The following is a 19957-nucleotide window of genomic DNA, read 5'->3' as shown; positions in this document are numbered from 1 at the left end:
CTCCTTAAAATGTGTCAGCATATGTGATGAAACAATGTATTTTGATGAACACAGATTTTGTTAGAAATGCACTCACCACCTGTAATTAATAGCATTTTTGCCTCATATCTTCTGGAACAGTGATGCTTGTGTAGTAGCAAATAAGCTATGACTGAAATCCTCACTTCTGCAGGTGAGGCACGTACAACAAGAGATTTTAAGTGCTTGTTGCATAGAACTCTGTGTTGTAGCTGCAAGTGAATAAGATGCTGTGATACTTAATTTACGTGTGATCCATGTAGTTACGAGGCCCAAACACAATTAGAAAACCTAGTCATTTGGGGCATTTCTCAGGGAAATCACCTCAGATCTGTTTTGCTGGCAATTTCAATACAGAAGTCAGGAAGGGAGCAAGTTAGCTCATTCTTATATACAGGTAAGGGCAGAGACAAATGAGTGCTGAAACCATCAGGTATTTAGCAGTATTAAAACCCAACTGTACTACTTCTTTAAAAGAATGTCTGTAAGCCATGTTTCACAAGTACTTAATCTTCACACTAAAATCTACATCCAAATCCACTCTTCATTAACAGCCTTCATGTTAAAGTCCAGGGACCAGCTGGACCAGACCAGATGGATAGGTTTTGCTACAAAAACAATAGCAGAACTGTCTTCAAATTAGGACTATCATAGTATTTCTCAGAGGTCTGGGTCACAACAGCCAGCTTGTATGGTCATATCCCAGCCAGCTAGGATGGAAGCGCAACTGAATCACACAGATCCTGGTCCCACAGGTGTCCATAGCAGTTTGACTTTTGTGGCGACCAAACTTGAACTTTGCTTTCAATCAGGAGCTCTATTTCATCCTAAATGCCAAGTACCCAAGCTACTGGATGCCCCCACCATTTCCCAGCAAGTATCGGGGTTCTTAAGAGGCGCCAACCCCACCTAGAGCTCTCAAAACTTTCAGGTTTATCAAGGCAGTTGTTTCTGCCTGCTGTTCAGTTCTCAGGGAAGTTAAATTACAAAGTATTGGGATTAAGCAACCTCGAGGAACACCTAACATCTCAAAGTGCTGGTCTCCCAGGGGGGTGGTGTGAAGATTAATGCCATAATCTTGAAAAACTTGACATCCTGATTCTCAGGTAGGTTGTCAAGGAGTAAAGTAGTCAAGCTAGCAAGAACCAAGCCAAACAAACACCTATCAGAAATTGCCTGGAGAACACATTTTGAAACTACCTTGTATCTGTCAGTAGACTCATTCACAAGGTGCTTTGCTTTACACAAATCACCGTTTTCTGGCAGAAGAGCTTCTGACAAGCACTAGTTTTCACAGCTACCTGGAAAGCTGCTGCTGTCAGCTGTTCTCATAAACAGGGTGCTGGCCTGGTCCCATCCAGTCTGGTAAATCCCATGATCTATTTCCATATCTATAAAATGGAAATATAAGAAAACAATTGCTTGCTTCACAGACATGGTGCAAAGTTTCATTTTTTCCTACAAAGTGCTTTGAAGTTCTCAGATGAAAGACTTGGTGAAAGTACAAAGTATTTTAACAACATCTTAATAGAGCCCTTGCTCTAGGTAGCAAAAAGCTTAGTAAGAAGCTAGTTGTATTTACTGGTAGTGTTTGTAGGAAGCAGTTACAGGAACAATACAAAATCAGTAGGTAAGATTAGAATTTGATCTGCAGCTGTCTTGACGTCACATGTTTAAGTTAAAGGAAGCATTGCTAACTACTTAGTGGGTTTTATACTTTGTCCAGAAAAGTCATCTCACTAATACAGATGATCATTTTCAATTTCTAGGGCAGTGTTCTCCTGGGCATTATTCTCCAGATGGTTTTAAACCTTGCAGAGTCTGTCCTCTTGGTACATACCAGCCTGAACCAGGAAGAACCCTCTGCTTTCCATGTGGTGGTGGGCTTGTGACCAAGTACGAAGGTGCTGTTTCCTTTCAAGACTGCGAAACCAAAGGTGAATTTCAAATCTTTCCACAATTCATATTCCTGCTGCTTGCCCTTTTATCTGTAAGCCTCAATGCCAAGGGGCTTTGAAAGACTCCAAAACAAACACAGAAACACGGTGTGTGATTAAATTAAAAGGTCAAGAAATCTGTAAACTAGGAATGATCTCCCAAGGTTGTGGAGACTGAACAGGCTTTATAGTTTTCTTTGGAATTTACCACAGGCACATTCACAGTCAGCGCTGCAACTGATAAGTGAATCAGACCAACTGCATGGCAAGAAATAAGACAAACTTGCACTAGACAATGCTTTAGCCTTCACATCCTTTTTATTTGTATTTACCATATTAGAAAAACTAAACACTTCAGAAATGCTATGAAGTTAAGGATTGATTAACAATGGGCTAGGCAGAAACTGTAAGCGTGCAACACGTTGCATGTTCCACATCAACTTCCAGTGCAAATGCTGAAGAAGGAGTCTGCCCAAATGCATTTTGGTGTAGTTACTGGAATGACATGCTGGCCCTGGCAAGCAGCCACTAATGGAAACCTCTCGCGTGCTATGGCATTTTTATTGTTGAGGCAGGTATGTATCAGCTTCCATTTATTACAAACTCCTTGGAAAACACTGTATTAAATACAGTGAGACATACGTAGCACATGTTACAGTTCAAGCTGTAGTCTTTGGAACATAATTCTAGTTAGAAGGTCCTTTGTAATGGGAAATAAAGGGAGCTGGTGTCATTCTTGCCTTTTATGGCCTAACAAGTATATTCCAGAATGGGGATTGTAAGCTACGTCCAGGGTAGAGGAAAGTTCTTTCTGCACTGAAGTTTGCTACTTTCTGAAAATAACATATCTCATACCTTACAGTTCATTGTTCTCCCGGACACTACTACAACTCCACAACACACAGATGTATCCGATGCCCTGTGGGAACATACCAGCCTGAGTTTGGTCAAAACTACTGCATCACCTGCCCTGGGAACACAAGTACAGATTTTGATGGCTCCACTAATGTTACACACTGCAAAAGTAAGTTGCATTTATATCAGTTAGGAGATGAAGCGTATCTTTGCATCTGAACTGCAACTGGAAGGTTCCATCTATCAGGCTGGACTTCAATTCTGTATTTCCTAGTTAGAATATATCTACTGCCAGAGGGGATTGTAAAAATTGGGAAAACAATGATAAAAAAAAAACCTGGAAAAGTACTACTTGATGCATATGATTGTTTTAGCGTTAACATAATTTGTCAGAGTGCCAGCTACAAGTTAAAACTACAGAGGTTTTGGGTTGCCAGATCCTGTAAGTTGTCTTGCAGTGACGCATATTCCTCTGTGTCTCTGTAGAGCACAATATCTTCTATCAGAGTAACTGCCATTTTATAATAACTATAAAATACTGGGAGAAATGGTCGTGCATACTGCAGTTGCCAGGTAATCAGTGATGACAGTGAAATCTTCTCACAGGCTTTTTTGCAGTACTCAGCCTCCTATCTTCAGTTATCGTTGTAAATATCCCCAAGGATTCCAGTGCAATTTTATCTGATCTTTCATGAATGCTCTATTCTTTCAGGCAAGATTTTTTTTTCATCTCTACCATGCTAATTTAAAAGAATGTCTCTGTAATAATTAGGTAATGTCATCTAAACTAACAATTCATGTGCAAGTCTGTCATAAGTTTTTATTCTGATTATGTGCCATGTATCTTTGAAGCCCTTCATCATTTCTAATGTAATTTGAATAAATTATATATTTGTAAGGAATTTGAAGAAGACTGATGATTTTCCTATAAACTAAAACCATCCTTGTCACTCCACTGTCTTAGATACTCCCTGTTTTCAGGTCAATTTCTGACCTTGCATAATCTTTGAGGCTTGGATTAAGCAAAATAATTAAACATGTATCTAGTTTTACGTGGCTTAGTAGGCCTGAAGAAATCAAGCTTAAGTAACTTACTGAATCAGGCTTCTGTGGCAAATTCAATAGGAGTTCTGAAAACTCAGACAGTAGAACTGATCCATCAGTGGAGATTCGTTATTAACCAGTTTAATCTAAGATAAAGCAAGGCAGATCTGTAACCAAGATAAGGCTGTCTATGAGGATCATCACACTCCTTCAGCTAAATCAGGTTAAAAAACAAGTGAAGTTAAACCAGAACACCTCCTGCATGTCAGCATGGTCTCAGTGGTAACCACCATGTGAGTACCTCCACAATGGGATCGTGTTTACTTAGCTGTGTTCATTTCTTAATCAAATGTTAAAGCAGCCTGAATGAAGCGCTGAATCAGTTTATACACCAGAAATTAAGGTTTTGCAAATCAGTTGGAGCAGCCCTGCAGATCAAGTATTCCTTCAAAGGCCTTCCATGCTAAACAAAGAGGCGGCTGGAGAATGTACGCATTTCTAAAGATGCAAGGAGGAGTTTAGACTTGCTCTTGACAGATCTAGAAAAACACCTCAAATTAGCTAATCAGCTAACACAAATGCTAATTTATGTTTCTCCACAGACCAGCACTGTGGAGGAGAACTTGGGGATTATACTGGCTACATTGAATCGCCCAACTATCCTGGAGACTACCCAGCTAACGTTGAATGCATTTGGAATATAAATCCACCCCCAAAGAGGAGAATACTCATTGTAGTACCTGAGATATTTCTCCCAATTGAAGATGAATGCGGTGATGTTCTAGTAATGAGAAAAAGTGGTATGTTGCCAGACGTGGCTTATATAAATATTTATTGCAGGGTGACTGAGTGGAAAGTTTATATTGAAGAGATGACTGTCTTCATCTATCTGGTGTTTCTGAAAGCGTTGTTGAATGAACTAGAATGGCAAGTTAAAACAGAACACTGTACCAATAACAATTAACAAAGTGGTATTAATTATTCTAGTGTCTTGGCTGAATCACAAAGCAGTTAATGGGCTTCTGTCTGGCCCAATTATCACGTGGGATAAATCGCTGCCACTCTAGAAGTCAACAAAGCTGTGCTAAGATATATTGGGAGAGCTGTCTCCTGTCATCTCTACAAATTGTGCTCTCACTTATCCTTTGCAATTATATATACGCTGCAGTTATTGCTACATCTGGGTGGTGACACAGGTTGGTACATCTGACACCCTCAAGAAATCCAACGTTTTCCCAATTTTTTCTGGACTAGGGGGTACGTTGTGTCTTTGATTATGAAGTTAATTCTACAGCTTCTGAAGTTAAGACACTGATATGAGGTGCACTTTTCCTTCAGTCCTATGTAGACGTCCAGCTTCTGGTGATCTGTTGCTAGATCTCCAAGAAGCACCAAACCTGAAAGGCAATTGTTTATATGAATCTTTGTTTAAAACAGCAAATTTGACTTGCTAAAACAGTGTATTTTACTTGCTAAAACAATTTTAACAACTTTTCATCCTTGAGGGCTTGTGTTGACATCTCGATATATTAAAGAACCCTGCTCACTGTGGATGGAAGGAATTTTTATCTGTCCAGATCAGCTTTTTAAAAGGAAAGCACTTATTGTAGCAAAACAAATCAGTTGTCCTTCTAATCCCAAACTGTGGTTCCAACAGTGAGTAAAGCTAAGCACATCAGGGAAAAGTTTGACTTCCACTTCAGTACCAATAGCAGTACCAAAACAACAACAATACTGGAAAATGAGGGCAGTTTTTCAGAGCAGTGCTTGGTGATCACTGTATGTTTGGCATCATAACAGTAGATTTTATGAATAGCATGTGTACAGTCAGCTGCTAACACTACTGTGGAAAAACTGATGGCAGTTCCAGAGTTCCAGTTAGATTCACTTTTTTGCACTTCAGGAATCCAAATCCCATTCAGTTCAAAAGGTCTCTTTTTGCTGACGTTGGTGGAAGTTGAATCAGCCCTACCAAGCTCAGATTTTAGGTTACACTTGTTATTTTCCCTAATTATCCTCTGACTATGGAGTGAGGTTTTTTAACTAAGTAAGAAGATATTTTTTCCTTTTGTTTGAAATTCGTTTCAACTTAGAGGAGCCTCATTGTACATTCACAATGATTTTAAGACATCCTCCATCTGTTATTTATCTTAGGGCCAAATAGGGGTCTTTCTGGTTCCCAGCTATTAGCTCTGTTTCACTACAGATAAATGACATTTCCTTTTCAAACCTACAACCACATGTTTTGCACTGGGAGGGGCTGGTCCATTATGATCCCAGTAAGAAAGGCACTGAGACTCTGTAAGATATCATTTTAAATGCTACTTGTTAGAGCTGCCATTATAAGGAGAGAATAGTGTAGATAATCCTGCATTCCTCTAGATGGTGGGAATGACAGGCGGTGTAGCATCGAATGGGCCTCTGATCCACACACAGCGTGGCCCTGTCCATAGAGAAGATTCTGCCCTTTCAGTCATTCCAGCTATTATAGGATTTTCTTAGGAGGAAACAACTCTATTTATCATTTCTACTGTCAAACAAAAACAATGTTCTCATGAGCACTTCTTGCTGCACTTTTAGATAAAGGCAAGGCCACGCAGTAGCATAATCACCGGTACCAGCTGGGAGTTGCTTCTAAGTTCCTCTCGTTACAGCGAGCTGGCTGGGGTTATCCTGCAGCCACAGCATCTCTGCAGCACAACACAGGGCTGAAGGCCAGGCTGCGCGTGCAGCACAGCAAAGGCCTGGCCATACCCAGGTTAACTCTGCAGTGGATCGCTGACTCCTTGGTGTAAGACAGTCTTGCAGACAGAATCACTACACCAGGCTGTTACATTCTTCTAAGTGGTTTATTGCTCTCAGGTGAACTCCTCAAATGGGGCACGTAAGGAGCTGGTTACCACGTCTGCCTGGGGTGCCGCTTACTTCTTACCTATTTGAGCCCAGCATATGGGAACCCTGGAATTCAATGCTAGAGTAGTACACAAAATAAGTAATACTGATAGTAATTTTATAATTGTCAAAAATTATCTTTGGCACCTCGCTGTCTATTTAAGCTTCTTGCCGTGGGACAGAGAGGTTCCCACTACCTTTGTGGAAAAACTCACTGCTCCTTAAAGACAGATAGAGACTACATCCCTTCTATCACAAAAAAAAAAACCTTCTGCTCTCAGGAATATGTCAGCTGAGAAGTGTCTTGTCAATTTGACATTTCTGACCTCTAGATCAGGAAAGGTGCAAAAAGTTATTTTATAAAGAACATTTATTTATTTAACCTTCTTTCTAGCTTCTCCTACTTCAATTACTACATATGAAACATGTCAGACTTATGAGAGACCTATTGCATTTACCTCAAGATCGAGGAAGCTCTGGATTCAGTTCAAGTCAAATGAAGGAAACAGTGGCAAAGGATTTCAGGTCCCCTATGTGACTTATGATGGTGAGAATGGGATTGTTTTCCATCTTTGTGATATATCTGAATTACAGAAAATTGTCCTTTAAAATCTCTCTTACGCTGGTGATGGGGAGAGAAGAATGAGGAAAAACTTGACATAACTCATTTTTAGTCCAGTGAACTACTTTAAAAGCAGTTGCAAGGACTTTGAAATAATACTTTTATTTTTCTTATTTTTTCTAATACTTTAAGGATGGACAGCAAGTTACACAGAGTTCTTTAAAGTTAATCCTTATCCCACTGAATTCAATGAGACTCCTTTTAATTGGCATTTATCATATGCATAATGAGAATATTATTAATTGCTGTGCATTCTGGGAAGCCCCTTCATCAAGTCCTACTGGTAACCCACACGATTTTGAAAAGTATAAATTAATAAAATCACAAGTCCAACAGAAAAAAAACAGTGATGCAAACAGAAATATTCTCTCAGTAAGCACTTTTGTAAAGCCACATTTTAAAACAGTCGAGATTGTCATATAAATTATGCATTCAGCTGTATATTTTGGACTTTGGGATGCCTTATGTTTTAACAAAACTAAGACTTTTCTGTGATACCTATGGTAGCTGTTAGTCTATCTCTCTTCCAAATACCAGTGCAATTTTTGCAAATGGTGAGAAAATGTGTATTAAGCTGGTGATTCAAGAATTAAAATGAGAGCTGTTCTCAAGGCAGAAAACAAGGATCTGTTCGTGACTGTGCTGCTGACTTCACATATAACTTGGACAGTTATTTCATATCCCTGGCCCTGTTTCTTCATCTCTAAAATCAAGATAATAAAGCATTATTATCCGGAGGGAGTATTTTCTGGGGATAAGTTAATATTTATAAGGATAATTCAAAATTACCATTCTAAAGCAGTACAGAATTTTGATGTGATTAGATTAGACTACAGCAGCTTGAGAGATACTGAATAATTAACTGGATACTAAATTTCTCAGCTCTGTCTTGAAGAGGAGGTCTAACTAATGTCTGGCTATTACCCTCCCAAAGGATGTCACAAACAGTCACTCAACTGATCTTTATTTTGCAGAGGATTACCAACAACTAATAGAAGACATTGTTCGAGATGGACGATTATACGCATCAGAAAATCATCAAGAAATTCTAAAGGTAAGAAAATTCTACTTTCTCTAAAGTGAACCAAGAATTCCTTTTCCTAAATATTTTCCCAAGATAGTTTTCATTACCGTGATAGGGTCATAATATTTAAACCTCAAGTGTGACTCCAAATTAAATTCTCTGTCTTCTGAGGTTTATGTTGCGATTTGGAGCAGCACAAAACCAGTAGCTCAGCTGGGCTAAGCACGTGTGTACTCCCTTTGCTTGAATCAGGAACTAAAGGAAATGTATACTAACAGGATTGTACATTAGAGAAATTAGCCAGCCAAAAATGAAGAACCTGTTGTTTGAAGAGCCCTCTTCAGCCTCAGTCTGGCATGTGTTTAAATGAGTCATTAAGTTAGAATTTCCTGTGCATTAAAAAATGTATTTACCTCAATCACTGTCTTGCCTCAACAAGACATAACCATCATATAGCATTGTAAGCTATCCGTGGAATGGTTTTCCAAAGGCACAAGCAACACATTGGAGAGAATTGTGGAGGAAGGCTGCTGGGCTACCACCTATAACAACTAACTAATTAAAATGAAAAAAAAAAAAAAAAGGCTGTTCAGAAGGCAAAATTCAGCCATGTAAATGTACAGCCTGGAAGGACAGGAACTGATTAACAGCCAGCCTCCCTGGCCATCCTTGCCCCAGCTCTGCCAGTATTCTCTCACTAGAGCTTGGAGGTCCCTCAGGTCTTAACTCCAGTGTGTATGCTCAGGCACAGGCTCAGTTGAGGGTCTGAATTGAGGCTTTACCAAGGTACAGGAGAAGGTCCTTAAAGAGCTCGGCATCACTGAAGAGCAGCCTTCTCTTTTGTTCGTGGAGGGAAGGCCTGAACAACAGTGTGAAACAGGCTGGAAGGGCAGTCAGAAGCAGTTTGCAATTCTAATGCCTAATTTCTGCAGCCGGTTTGTGGTTAACCCAGCTGCTGCCCTCTCAGTTCAGGACCTTCCAAGAATGCTAATTGCAAAAAAACATCCAGCACAGTAGAAAGATTCATCTGTATAAAACTCCACAGCAACACGGAGTAGTTTCCTTACATTGCTTTACACAGAATCAAGTTTTGCAAAAAAAAAAAAACCTTGATTGTTGTTCATTAATTTTGAAAGCTGTGCAGCAACTAAATCCAAACCCTATTTTTATCTAATATATATGTTGTCTCCCATAGGACAAGAAACTGATTAAAGCTCTCTTTGATGTACTGGCACACCCACAAAACTATTTCAAGTACACAGCACAAGAGTCAAAAGAGATGTTTCCAAGATCGTTTATAAAGCTACTGCGATCAAAAGTTTCCAGATTTCTACGACCATACAAGTAGTCTAGTGGTATTCAATTCTGGGTTACTTTGCATTCCTGTCAAATATTGTCCTTCCTCCATAGTAGAAACATTTGCTAATTTGAAGGCTCTTTTTTGCAGTCTTTATTTTCAATTCTATATTGAAGAATACCTATAATGTTTTATAATCGTTAAAAGCCAATGCTCTGAATGGGATTTTTACTACAAAAAAAAAAATTGTGCATCCCTGATTCCGTCTAGTTGAAGATCCAAATTTGTGTCTGCACTAATGTATCTTCATTTTCCATTTGAAATTATATCATGTAGAAAATATTCATTCTGGCTTTTTATTTTTCATCAACAATAACTTTCATCAAAGCAAAGAAGGAATCTATTAAAATCTGATTAAACTACCTGCAAATAAGTTCTGTTGTAGAAGGAAGTGTGTAGTATAAATAATATTTGGATTTTTAATTGCACTTGAAGTTTACATTTGACTCTCTAGAAGAAAACAAAACAATCTAAATTTTCTTGTTTCTCATTTGTGGCTTAATGGAACCTCTGTCCAAGTAGAAATCAAAAGGGAAAAAAAGAAGAAAGGAAAAAAAAAAAAGAAACAGATGTATAATTTTGTTTTATGAATTACATGAGATTGCATCCTATGCCCTAATGTCCTGATGTTTTTATCTGTCCTCTTCTAAACTTCTTCAGAGGTTTTCCACTGTCAATTCCTTTATTGAGACAGATTTAGCTCTGGATTTCTGTACACCAGTTGGTCCCTTTGAAGGCATTTACAATAGAATAGGTGAGAAATGAACAACAACAACAGCAGTAGTCTTGTTTTTCTTTCTGTTAATAGAGCATCTAATTAAGTACAATATATAAATATATAAATATATACATCTATTTGTGGGTACATTAGTAATGTTATCTTTAGTTACTGTAAATATTATTCATGCTTAAATCTTTACTCCCACACACCCTGTTTACTCCTATCTATTTGTAACTTTGCTTAGATGATTAAATGACTTCTCCAAGTGCTTGTCACTTCCGTTAACACCAAACTGAAGCCTTTGGGAGTTTTATAATACTGGTTAATGATTTACTCTGGGACAATCTCTTTCAACATACATTATTCCAGGAAAAATAACATCCGTGAAGATGGAACTGCTGTCCAGTACAGGGTCAGCTATTGCCTCTTTCTTGGGCACCCCTCACATGCAGGCCAACAGAATCACCCCTGAAGATGACACATGTGAGAGGAGCTCACCAAGGAGGAATTTTTCTTGGACCTGCCATCTCTAAAACACTGGGAAAATACCTGTGTCACAGGCCTAGACTCCAAGGAGGATGTGGGGGTGAACAGGACACAGTTTAGCAGATGAGTTGGAGGGCAGGCCCTGCAGTTTTCAGAGACCTGGCGCTCCCTTTTACCATGAATTTGCAACCACAGTGCCCATCAACCACAGGGACTGTACAGTCTGTAAGAGAGCATTAGTCTCGTGGTCAGGCCTTTCTCAGAGAGTGACAGGTACCGGTGGGTTAAGATGATAATAAATCCTGTGTTTCCTGCTGTTTCCTGGCACAGGAGCTAATTTCAATGAGAGAGTAGCTTTTTTTATTAGTATTTCAGCCTCTTTACTTTTAAGTCCCTTCCTCCTGTATATCATTTTCCCTTTTGATCCTGCAAGTTTATTACATGGAGAGGTTAACTATCGCACCAGCATCCTTTCAGAAAAAGACTAACACACAGTTTTGCTTCACTGTATTTTTTTTTTTTTTGCATATCTACCCTGTAGTTTAACATACCCTTGGATGCTCCCAAAGACATACATTAAGGGTGGTTATGGTTAACTTCTTACACTTCTTTTTTGTCTTTGAGCAAGCACTGTTTAAATTTACAAAGCTGTTGGCTACAAGTGGTTGAATATTCCTTTTCTAAGAGACACTTTTAAGTACTCTGTTGAGTTTTTCTACTTGGCCATCTTGTAATTTTGCTTGCCTTGTTTCCTTTTCTGTTGAAGAGTCTATCTCTTTTTTCTTTCTATGCCTGAACACTTTCAACTTAGGGTCTAATAACTCTTTTTTTTTCACTCATGGATCTTAGGTCTTTGATGAGCTTTCTCTTAAATATATATGTTTATATATTAATCTTCATTTCAAAACATAACATCTCCATAAAAGTCCTTTTTTAAAGGCTGTTAAACCTAACTTTTGTGAGGTTGTTGAAACCACTTTTATTAAATATTCGTCATGAGTTACTAAAGGTGGATATTCGAAGGAGAACATATCATCAGTACTAGATTCAGGGCATGCCTGAAACTAAAAAAAAAATTAAAAGTTACATGTCTTTCTTTTTTCCTTAACAGGATTTATTTGTAGAAAAAAAAAATTAACCTTAAAAAAGCAAAAATATTTTTAGGTACTCAGTCATGTATAAGCGTGTAGCTAAAAAACTACTTCAGCCAAACAGTACTTCAAAGTCTGATAGGTTATCCAAATTGGGTCAGGCTTGCAGCCTTTCTACTGAAAGATATGAAGGAAAAGATATGAAAGATAAGGAGAAAAATAACTTCCTTGTTTGCTAAATTATTTACAGCAATCTTTAGTATTTCAAACTTCACTAAGCAAACTTTGGAACCTGATGCTGTGCAGTAAGTTTAGTAAAATCCTTGCTAAAATTTTTGCTTAGCAGCCAACACGTTTGGACATAATACCACTGTTTGACACTGGTGCCAAGCGAGACAAGCCCTGTTCCTCTCTGGAACAGGGCAGAGGATAATTGCCTTACAAGTGCAAAAACCACTGGCAGCACGGTAACATTTTCCAGGTGTCTGGCTACATGGGGGACATGTCCCAGCTGTTGCCACTGTAGTGGGACCTTGGTAGAGCTGTGAGAGGTGAATACAGGAGGGACTGGCTGCATTTAGCTCTGGTACAACTCGTCCTGACTTACAACCACATTAGTTGGTTCTAGTTCATCCTGACAGACAACTTGAGAGTGTGTTAGCTCGTATCCCCCAAAGCCATGTCAGAGCATGGGCTCCACAGTCAGGACAAGGCGCTCAGGGACTTCTGTAGCAAATGCAGACTTTGTGATGCTGAGAGCAGTGAAAAAAAGATAATAATGTGGCCTTTAAAAGTATACAGTGAAATGCTTTTGAATATATAGGGGTTTCATATGTGATACATTTAGAAACTCAGTCAGGTTTGAATGTTTGCAGCTCTGCATAGAAATGCCCTTGGACGTGCAAATTTCTAATGAAATAAGTAATGACAAGTGGTATATAGGACTGTCTGAACTGATTTCAGCTGATCTGTACAACAGCACTGAATTTTTACATCAGCTCTAAAAGTTAAAAATGCTTTGACTTTCATCCTAGATTTATAGTTACAGAAACTGGCGGTCACCAAAGAGAAGGTGAGCTCAGCTCTTCATTTGTTAGTGTAGGTGTAGGATGTCTTCCTTGTCAGAAGTCAGAGAACTCTACAATAACAGTACAACAAGGAATGTCTTCATCTATGGAGAAGACCTAGGACACATTTGGGAATGAAAAACCATAGAAGGAGAAATATGGCCACCTTTAAGAAAACCAGCTTCATTAAATGACTCAATATGTCGCAGAATATAAAATTTTGGCTTTTACCCTAAACATGAAATGTTGCATTTAAACATATTCAATAAATACAGCCCTGTATCTGCTCTCATGGAATGACACGCTGTACGCAGGATAGGTGCAACACCATGTTTCTGTGTTATTACAGGAAGGCTGAAGAAGTGTCCATTTGTGATTGCTCAACTCCGTGTCACAAACGGAGCTTTTTATTTTCCATTTGCAGATGGCTGTACGCTTAAAAGCTGCACCTGTAGCACTTACCATTTTAAGCCTTTCCTCCTGCTTTAAATACGGCACTTATTTTTAGTGAGGTGGTGGTGAATCAGCCCTCAGCATTCTCATGTGCCACCAAATCACTGCCTGCATACCTGCTGCAGTCCAGGAGACTGCGAAAATCAGCAGTTGCTAATTAAGCCCTAAGTTGTGGGGTGAAAGTGCTTATTAACAAGCGCAGTGGGCAAGGTGCCTGCGTGTGTCATTTGAGTACTGGAAGCACCAGCATTCGGTGTTCAGTAGAGTGCCACCTGCATCTTGCCTGCAATAGCAAGATTTATTCTGCCTAAATATTTAGCTCGCCAAAACTGGATTTAAAGCTGCTGAAGTCTCCTTTCAGCCCATCTTCTTGCCCTGCCTTCCTTCCTCCACCATACATTAGATTTTTACCTAAAGACCAACTTTTTAAAATAAATTTATTTCCTCATTGTGCCTCTCCTATAGACTAAAGTTAAATCACAGTGTGTTATAACTACTGAAGATTTAGACTGATCTTTCCTACACACCAGCTTCATACTAGGGCAAGCTTGCTTAAAAGGAAGTAAGCTTACTTAAAACTAGCTTACCTAGTAAGCTAGGTTTAGTTTAGTTTAGTTTTAGACTAGCTTAAATAAATACAGGCTTGGTCTCAGAGTTTTCAGAGTTGTCAGCTGGTTTTGAAAGAGCACAGCTCACCTGTAGTCCTCTGTCTGTAAGCAGAACACAAGGATGATGCCACATGAACAAGAAACAGGCTTTTTAAACTTTATTACACAAAGAGGAAAGTTAAACCCCACCCCTGGCCCATTTATAAGCATGCCCAACAGATTCTAATTTCTCCAGTCAGTCTTATATATAAACAACCCAGTTTTAATCGTGCAGGTAACAAGACCATCAGGAGCAAAAGTAGTGGTATGATTCTTGTACGGGAACTGCTGAGGGGGCTTTGTCAGCAAAACCTAACTGCTCTGTGACAGTTCCCATCTCTGGACTCTAAATTCCTTTGAGTACTCTTAAAAAAAGAAGCTGGAGTGAAATCTTCAACAACTGAATCCAGTGGCAAATTTCTCAGCCACCTCAGGGGTCTGGATTGTCCATTTTCTAATGATGGGAATGAGCAACACGCGCAGTTACTTGCACCTGTGTCATGAGTTCAAGTAGTTGCATTTTTTCCATAGTTTAAAACCACTGATTGACAGGAATAATAATAACTGGAGAAGGTCTGCAGACTCTCAGTACTTTGAGACTTTAATGAAATAGTTTTCTAGAATGAGAGACTGTTGTAAGCACTTGGGGGAAAAGACAGACTTTTGTCTCCCATACGAATTTATGGAAGAAGGAAATTTCTGTAAGGTAATATGAACTTATTCCTCAGTGTGAGACTTGGATTCAGAGAGATGTCTCATGTTTTATCTTAACATTTTTCATCTGAATAGAAACTGACTGGTAAATAAACTCTTAATGTCAAAAAGCTGTTATCTAAGTATCTGAATATATACTATTCCCGTTTGTTATTTCATTTATTTATTCTGTTTCATCAATAAGCTTTTAATCTATAAAATTAATATGTAATATACAAGAGTAAAATGTACAGAAGTCCCTTTAGATGTAATAATTTAAACCATCTGTATTCAGAAAGCGGAGAGAACAAGTTTAAAGATATACAAACAATTGCAATTCAATTTTAGCTGAATTTCTCAATATCTAGAAAAAGAAGTGCTTTGCTTAATTAAACTTTATTTTAATGATTGTGAAAATCTTTTTTAGTTTGTTACTTTTTTAATTAAAATTATTTTGTAAATATTGTTTTCTATGTTTTATACCTTAGAAAGGCCGTTAATTTGCATTGACAGCAGCAGATACTCAGCCCGACGATTAAAAAGGGAGAGAACGGGGTGCATGTGGTCAGTTGTCAGATTCAGCCTTCCAGAGTGCTGCTCCTGTTATTTCTGCAGTCTCACTGGCATCATAGGAAGAGTTTTCTGGGGCAATTTAACCTGCTAATTTTCATAGAATTGGCTATCAAGTGTCATTCTGAAGTGCTTACTGTTTTCATAACGTATAAAGACTATGTATTTTAAAGTTAGTGCTAGTTCTTCTTCCGTTGTTAGGATCAGAAACAACACAAAACTCAGAAATGAAAGGGAATTAAAAAGATGATGCCCAAAAATAGTATAAAGACAGGGAAAGGTATGGTATCTCTGTGCTTCTAGGTAGCAGTGGAAGTGATAAAATCTCATATTGGATGGGATCATAGAGCCTTTTTTAGGCAAAACTGCCACTGAGGTCAGTGGTAGTTTTGCCTGCATAAAGTTCTCTATGATCACGTCCATCATCTGTTAAGCGGGAATTTCTGGTAGACTAGATTTCTGGGGAAAATACCCGGAGTGTAATATTGGTTTCTGTACCAATTTGCTCTGTGTAAATCACTGGGCAAGAGTGACATTTTGAACTAAACCCCTGTAGATGCTGCTGGGACTTCTAAGCTTTATTACCAATGTAAATTATGTACAAACAGCTATTTCCATATGAAATGTACCATGATAGTTTAGAGCAAAGATAGTGAATAACTGTACAAAATTTGATACTTAGAGAATAAAATACAGTGGTCTAAGCTTTACCAATATTTTAACAATACTGTCAGATTTGTAGTAGAGAATGTTGTTGTAAATGTACCTTATAAGAAAATGCATTTCCTTTTGCCTCTGTATATTAATAGCTTTGATTTCTATGTCAAAGCTCAAAATTAAGCATGTAATAAAACTTTTGTTAAAATCACTTTCATAATAAACATAAAACGGAATGGATACCCCTGCCTGCCGCTTATTTGTGTACGTGGAAAAGGCTCCATGCAGCACTGTAATGTAGACAGGAATCAGAAGAGAACTTCTCTTTTTTTATATCATTTACATATTTCAATCTAATTTTCATCTTTAGGCAACAGAGGGCTTTTTCTTTCTCATCTAAAAACTGGAGGTTTTGAGTGCTGGGACACTGAGTTAAGTTCTTTCCAAACAGACTTCAAGAAGAGTTTTTTCAGAGCAAGAAGAAATTCTGGCTACAGCAAAGCACCACATCACCAACATCCCTCCAGGACCTTTAATCATTTCTTAAAATAACTCTGATATTACTGTGCACATCTCATGCAGGTGCCCTTTCCCTCTATTGAGAAACTGCCTCAAAGAAAGAGAAAGGAAGCTCTCTTCCACTGGTGGCCTGACAGGCTATTCCCACTACAAGCTGCTGAGAAGGCTGGTGACTTCCAAACTTACCTGCTGCTTGTCTCACTGAGGACTAGACTGAAAGGCAACTGTGCTTGCTCCAAGAACGATGATTTAAAGAGAGATCAAAAGTGTCCTTTCCTCTTCTAGCCCTGCTGTAGAAAAAGTGTATTTGCCCAGGCCCTCCTTGCTGATGAATTTTATAATGATAGACTTTTGCAGTCCAAGATTACAAAGCAAATAGCATTTGTACAATCAGTGGCACCAAGTGAAACTCCTGATGCTGGTAATCATGAGAATGGATGATGACAGACTGACAGAAAATAGGGTATCTGTAGTGACATCAATAGCTCAGTTAGATCTGATTTAAATCACCTGCTGCAGTTTAAGAAGTGTAAGTTGTCATTAAGGGCACACAGCATGCCAGACCAGAGGAAAAGCAGGGATGCTGTTCATTCCATTGGTAACAACTGGTATCAAGTTTGCCAGGCAGCAGCGCTCTGTAGGAGAGGAGCACAGCCTGCAGAGCGTTGTTAATGCTACAGCAGCCAGCTAGTGCAGAACAGGCAGGAGATTTCGCATACACACCAGCACGGCGCACGGTTCTGCTGATACTCTTACGTAAGCAGTTTATCTTGTTAAGAGAAAGCATTTATCATCAGACAGTATGCTCCGCTAGTTTTGTATATGTTGTAAATGGTATAAATACTATCAGTATGACTGCAAACTACTGGTGTCACTGACAGGTTTGAAAGCATAAAGAGAGAGACACATACATTCTGACCGGCTGCAAAAAATCAATTACTGCCTTTTTCAGCTAGCAGCAATCCACTTAGGTAATGCGGGCAGTTATCCTCATGATGCTCCCAGAAGACACAGCATCACTTTTATCAGACTACAGACGGTGCCATGTGCGATGGCGCTCAGCTGTCTTTACAGCTTCAGAGCTTTAAAGGAATAATAAGGAAGGTCAGCTCCTATCAAAGACAGAGAAAAGCTGAACTCAAAAGTTCCTAATGATCATTAGAAGCCAAATTAATTGCTGGTAATGAAGTATAAGCATACGAGGGCGAAAGTCACTGAAAGTTCAGCAGTCATGACAAAGCATATTTGTGTACAAGATTCTAGTTTACTGAAACAGGCATTGCCTGGTGAGAATCGCAGAGGGATCTGTTCTCATTTCAGATCTTTCCATGACTTCCCAACAAGCTCACAAAACACAATGGCCTGATAAACAGCAGTCCAGCGTGACCCAGCAGGTAAGTGAAGGCAGACTGGGCAAAGACTTATTTTTCTCTTTGTTCAGCCATCAACACTGACTGACTTCTGGTGTCACTGAAGAGGTCTGTCCTGTACAATCATAATAAATGGCTATTTTTGCCTCTTAAAAATAACTTCTAAATAGGTAGTCAGCTGCGAATCACTGGCCACAAGTCTCCAAATCTTTATGTAAGTTGCAAACCAGACATCGCTCCCAGAGGATTTTTAGGAGACATTGCCCTGCCCGGGTGCATATTCTTTCTCCCTCACTTTTTTTTGTAGCCATTCTTGAACCCCTACAGCTTAAACAAAGCTTACAATGGGCTGTGCTCTGCTTTCTGCTGCCCCTGTGTGCATCTTGCTGCTGCTGTTCCTGCCCTGTGCCCCAACAAATTTCCTTCTATCACGTTGCTAGGCAGGCAACATAAACATAGATGCCCTTGCTCTGGGTAGCCACAGACTAGTTTTGCTACAAAATGTGTCTATATTTAAAACATGAATCAAGAGAAGTACCATAAGTGCCCATCTCTGCATTTTATCCATTATGGTATTTATTTAGGAGTCAGCACTATTACCAGTCACGGCTTTTTTAGGATCATTTGAGGAGATCGCTCACTGACTAGCTCTGGAGAGTCCCATCACTGCCAGAAGAGGTGGATGCTGGGCACCCGGCTCGTCAGCATCCTGAGCCACTCCGGCATGAAGGTGACACATACTGGTTGCCACCTCTGCTGTGTGCTTATCTCTGGTGAGATAAGCTACACTTCAACAGCACTTAACATCTAGAATAACATCACCTCCAGCTCACTTGTATCGTGCGTACAAGAGTATTTCTAAGTAACGGTCATACTTTTATAAAAGTTGTATATTAGATGACATGCTATGCATGCCTAAAGACACAGGAAAGGGAAGAACGGGGATCTGCCTTTCTGAAGACACCCAAGCAGCGTGTGACAAACCGCAGCACTAGCTGTGGAGTTGCCTTGGGACTAAGGGCAGCACACTGGATTGCCCACATGGGCGTGACATGAGGTGAAGATCCTTGGAGCTGCCTGACAAGCTGGTTTTTCATATTGTACCCCCACTATAAAGTGCAGCTTCCCTTCACCCCATTTTTGCGTAAGCAGTGAGAAAGTGCCTCTGAAATTAAAACACCTGCACTTTTAAGTGTGTATTATGTCAGCACATAATATAAACACAGTAAATATATTTCTCAGGGGATACAATGAGTAAAAGTATTGTTTGTGCCAGGCAATTTGTTTGGCTTATTACCCTTAAGACACTGATCTTTTGTCAGACCTTTAGGCCAGAGACTGAGTCCAACCTGCTAAGATCATTCATCCACCTGCAAGCTGCCATCCATGGCTCTTTTTCTTCAGGTTTTTTTTCCAAAATGCACGCTTACATGGGCACCCATCCCAGGATCAGACCATGGGTTTCCATCCTCAGTTGGGTGCCCATTCAGCCACACAACAGGACAGTGCAGTCACACTGTAGTCAGGGTATGGGAAAGACTTCATATAAGGCCCTTGACGGACTCCAGCTGACAGGCAGGTGTTGCAAATTTAACCAAACTTGGTGCTTTATTTTTCTCTCCTCCTTCTGTTGGTCGTTTGTTCAGCTTCTAGCCATGGCATATGCAGAAATCTTTTCTACAGCTGTACATGCAGCATTTGTGTGCTGCTACATACCAGGACATCGCTGCAGGTTGGAGCTCTGAGTTGGTGACCCTACAGCTGTCTGAGCTTTATGTAGCTTATCACAGAGTCATGCTCACAGCTGGTTGCTGTCACTGCCTCTGCACAGGTTTCTTGTCAGGTGAGTGCAAAACACAGTCAATCCTGGTTTGGGGATTCTTGCAGTTAGAGGGACGCAGTACCTTCCCAAAAACATACCTGTACACAAAAGC

At 39.4% G+C, this 19957-nt stretch overlaps 1 protein-coding gene across 1 annotated transcript in view; it reads left to right on the top strand.

Annotated features, from left to right (window-relative positions):
• Positions 1-9859, top strand: part of SCUBE1 (signal peptide, CUB domain and EGF like domain containing 1) — a 219357-nt gene extending 209498 nt beyond the window's left edge. The window contains exons 18-23 of the mRNA XM_086740410.1: positions 1788-1955; positions 2818-2979; positions 4457-4654; positions 7141-7293; positions 8343-8422; positions 9588-9859. Coding sequence (XP_086596536.1) covers positions 1788-1955; positions 2818-2979; positions 4457-4654; positions 7141-7293; positions 8343-8422; positions 9588-9740 — 914 coding nt within the window. The 3' untranslated portion in view covers positions 9741-9859. The remainder of the gene's footprint in view (positions 1-1787; positions 1956-2817; positions 2980-4456; positions 4655-7140; positions 7294-8342; positions 8423-9587) is intronic.
• The last annotated feature ends 10098 nt before the right edge of the window (positions 9860-19957 follow it).

The sequence above is a fragment of the Chlamydotis macqueenii genome, chromosome 1 (assembly GCF_036417535.1).
Source record: "Chlamydotis macqueenii isolate bChlMac1 chromosome 1, bChlMac1.mat, whole genome shotgun sequence".
NCBI lineage: Eukaryota > Metazoa > Chordata > Aves > Otidiformes > Otididae > Chlamydotis > Chlamydotis macqueenii.
The sequence above is the reverse complement of the archived record's forward strand: the minus strand, read 5'-3'. Positions and strand labels throughout refer to the sequence as shown.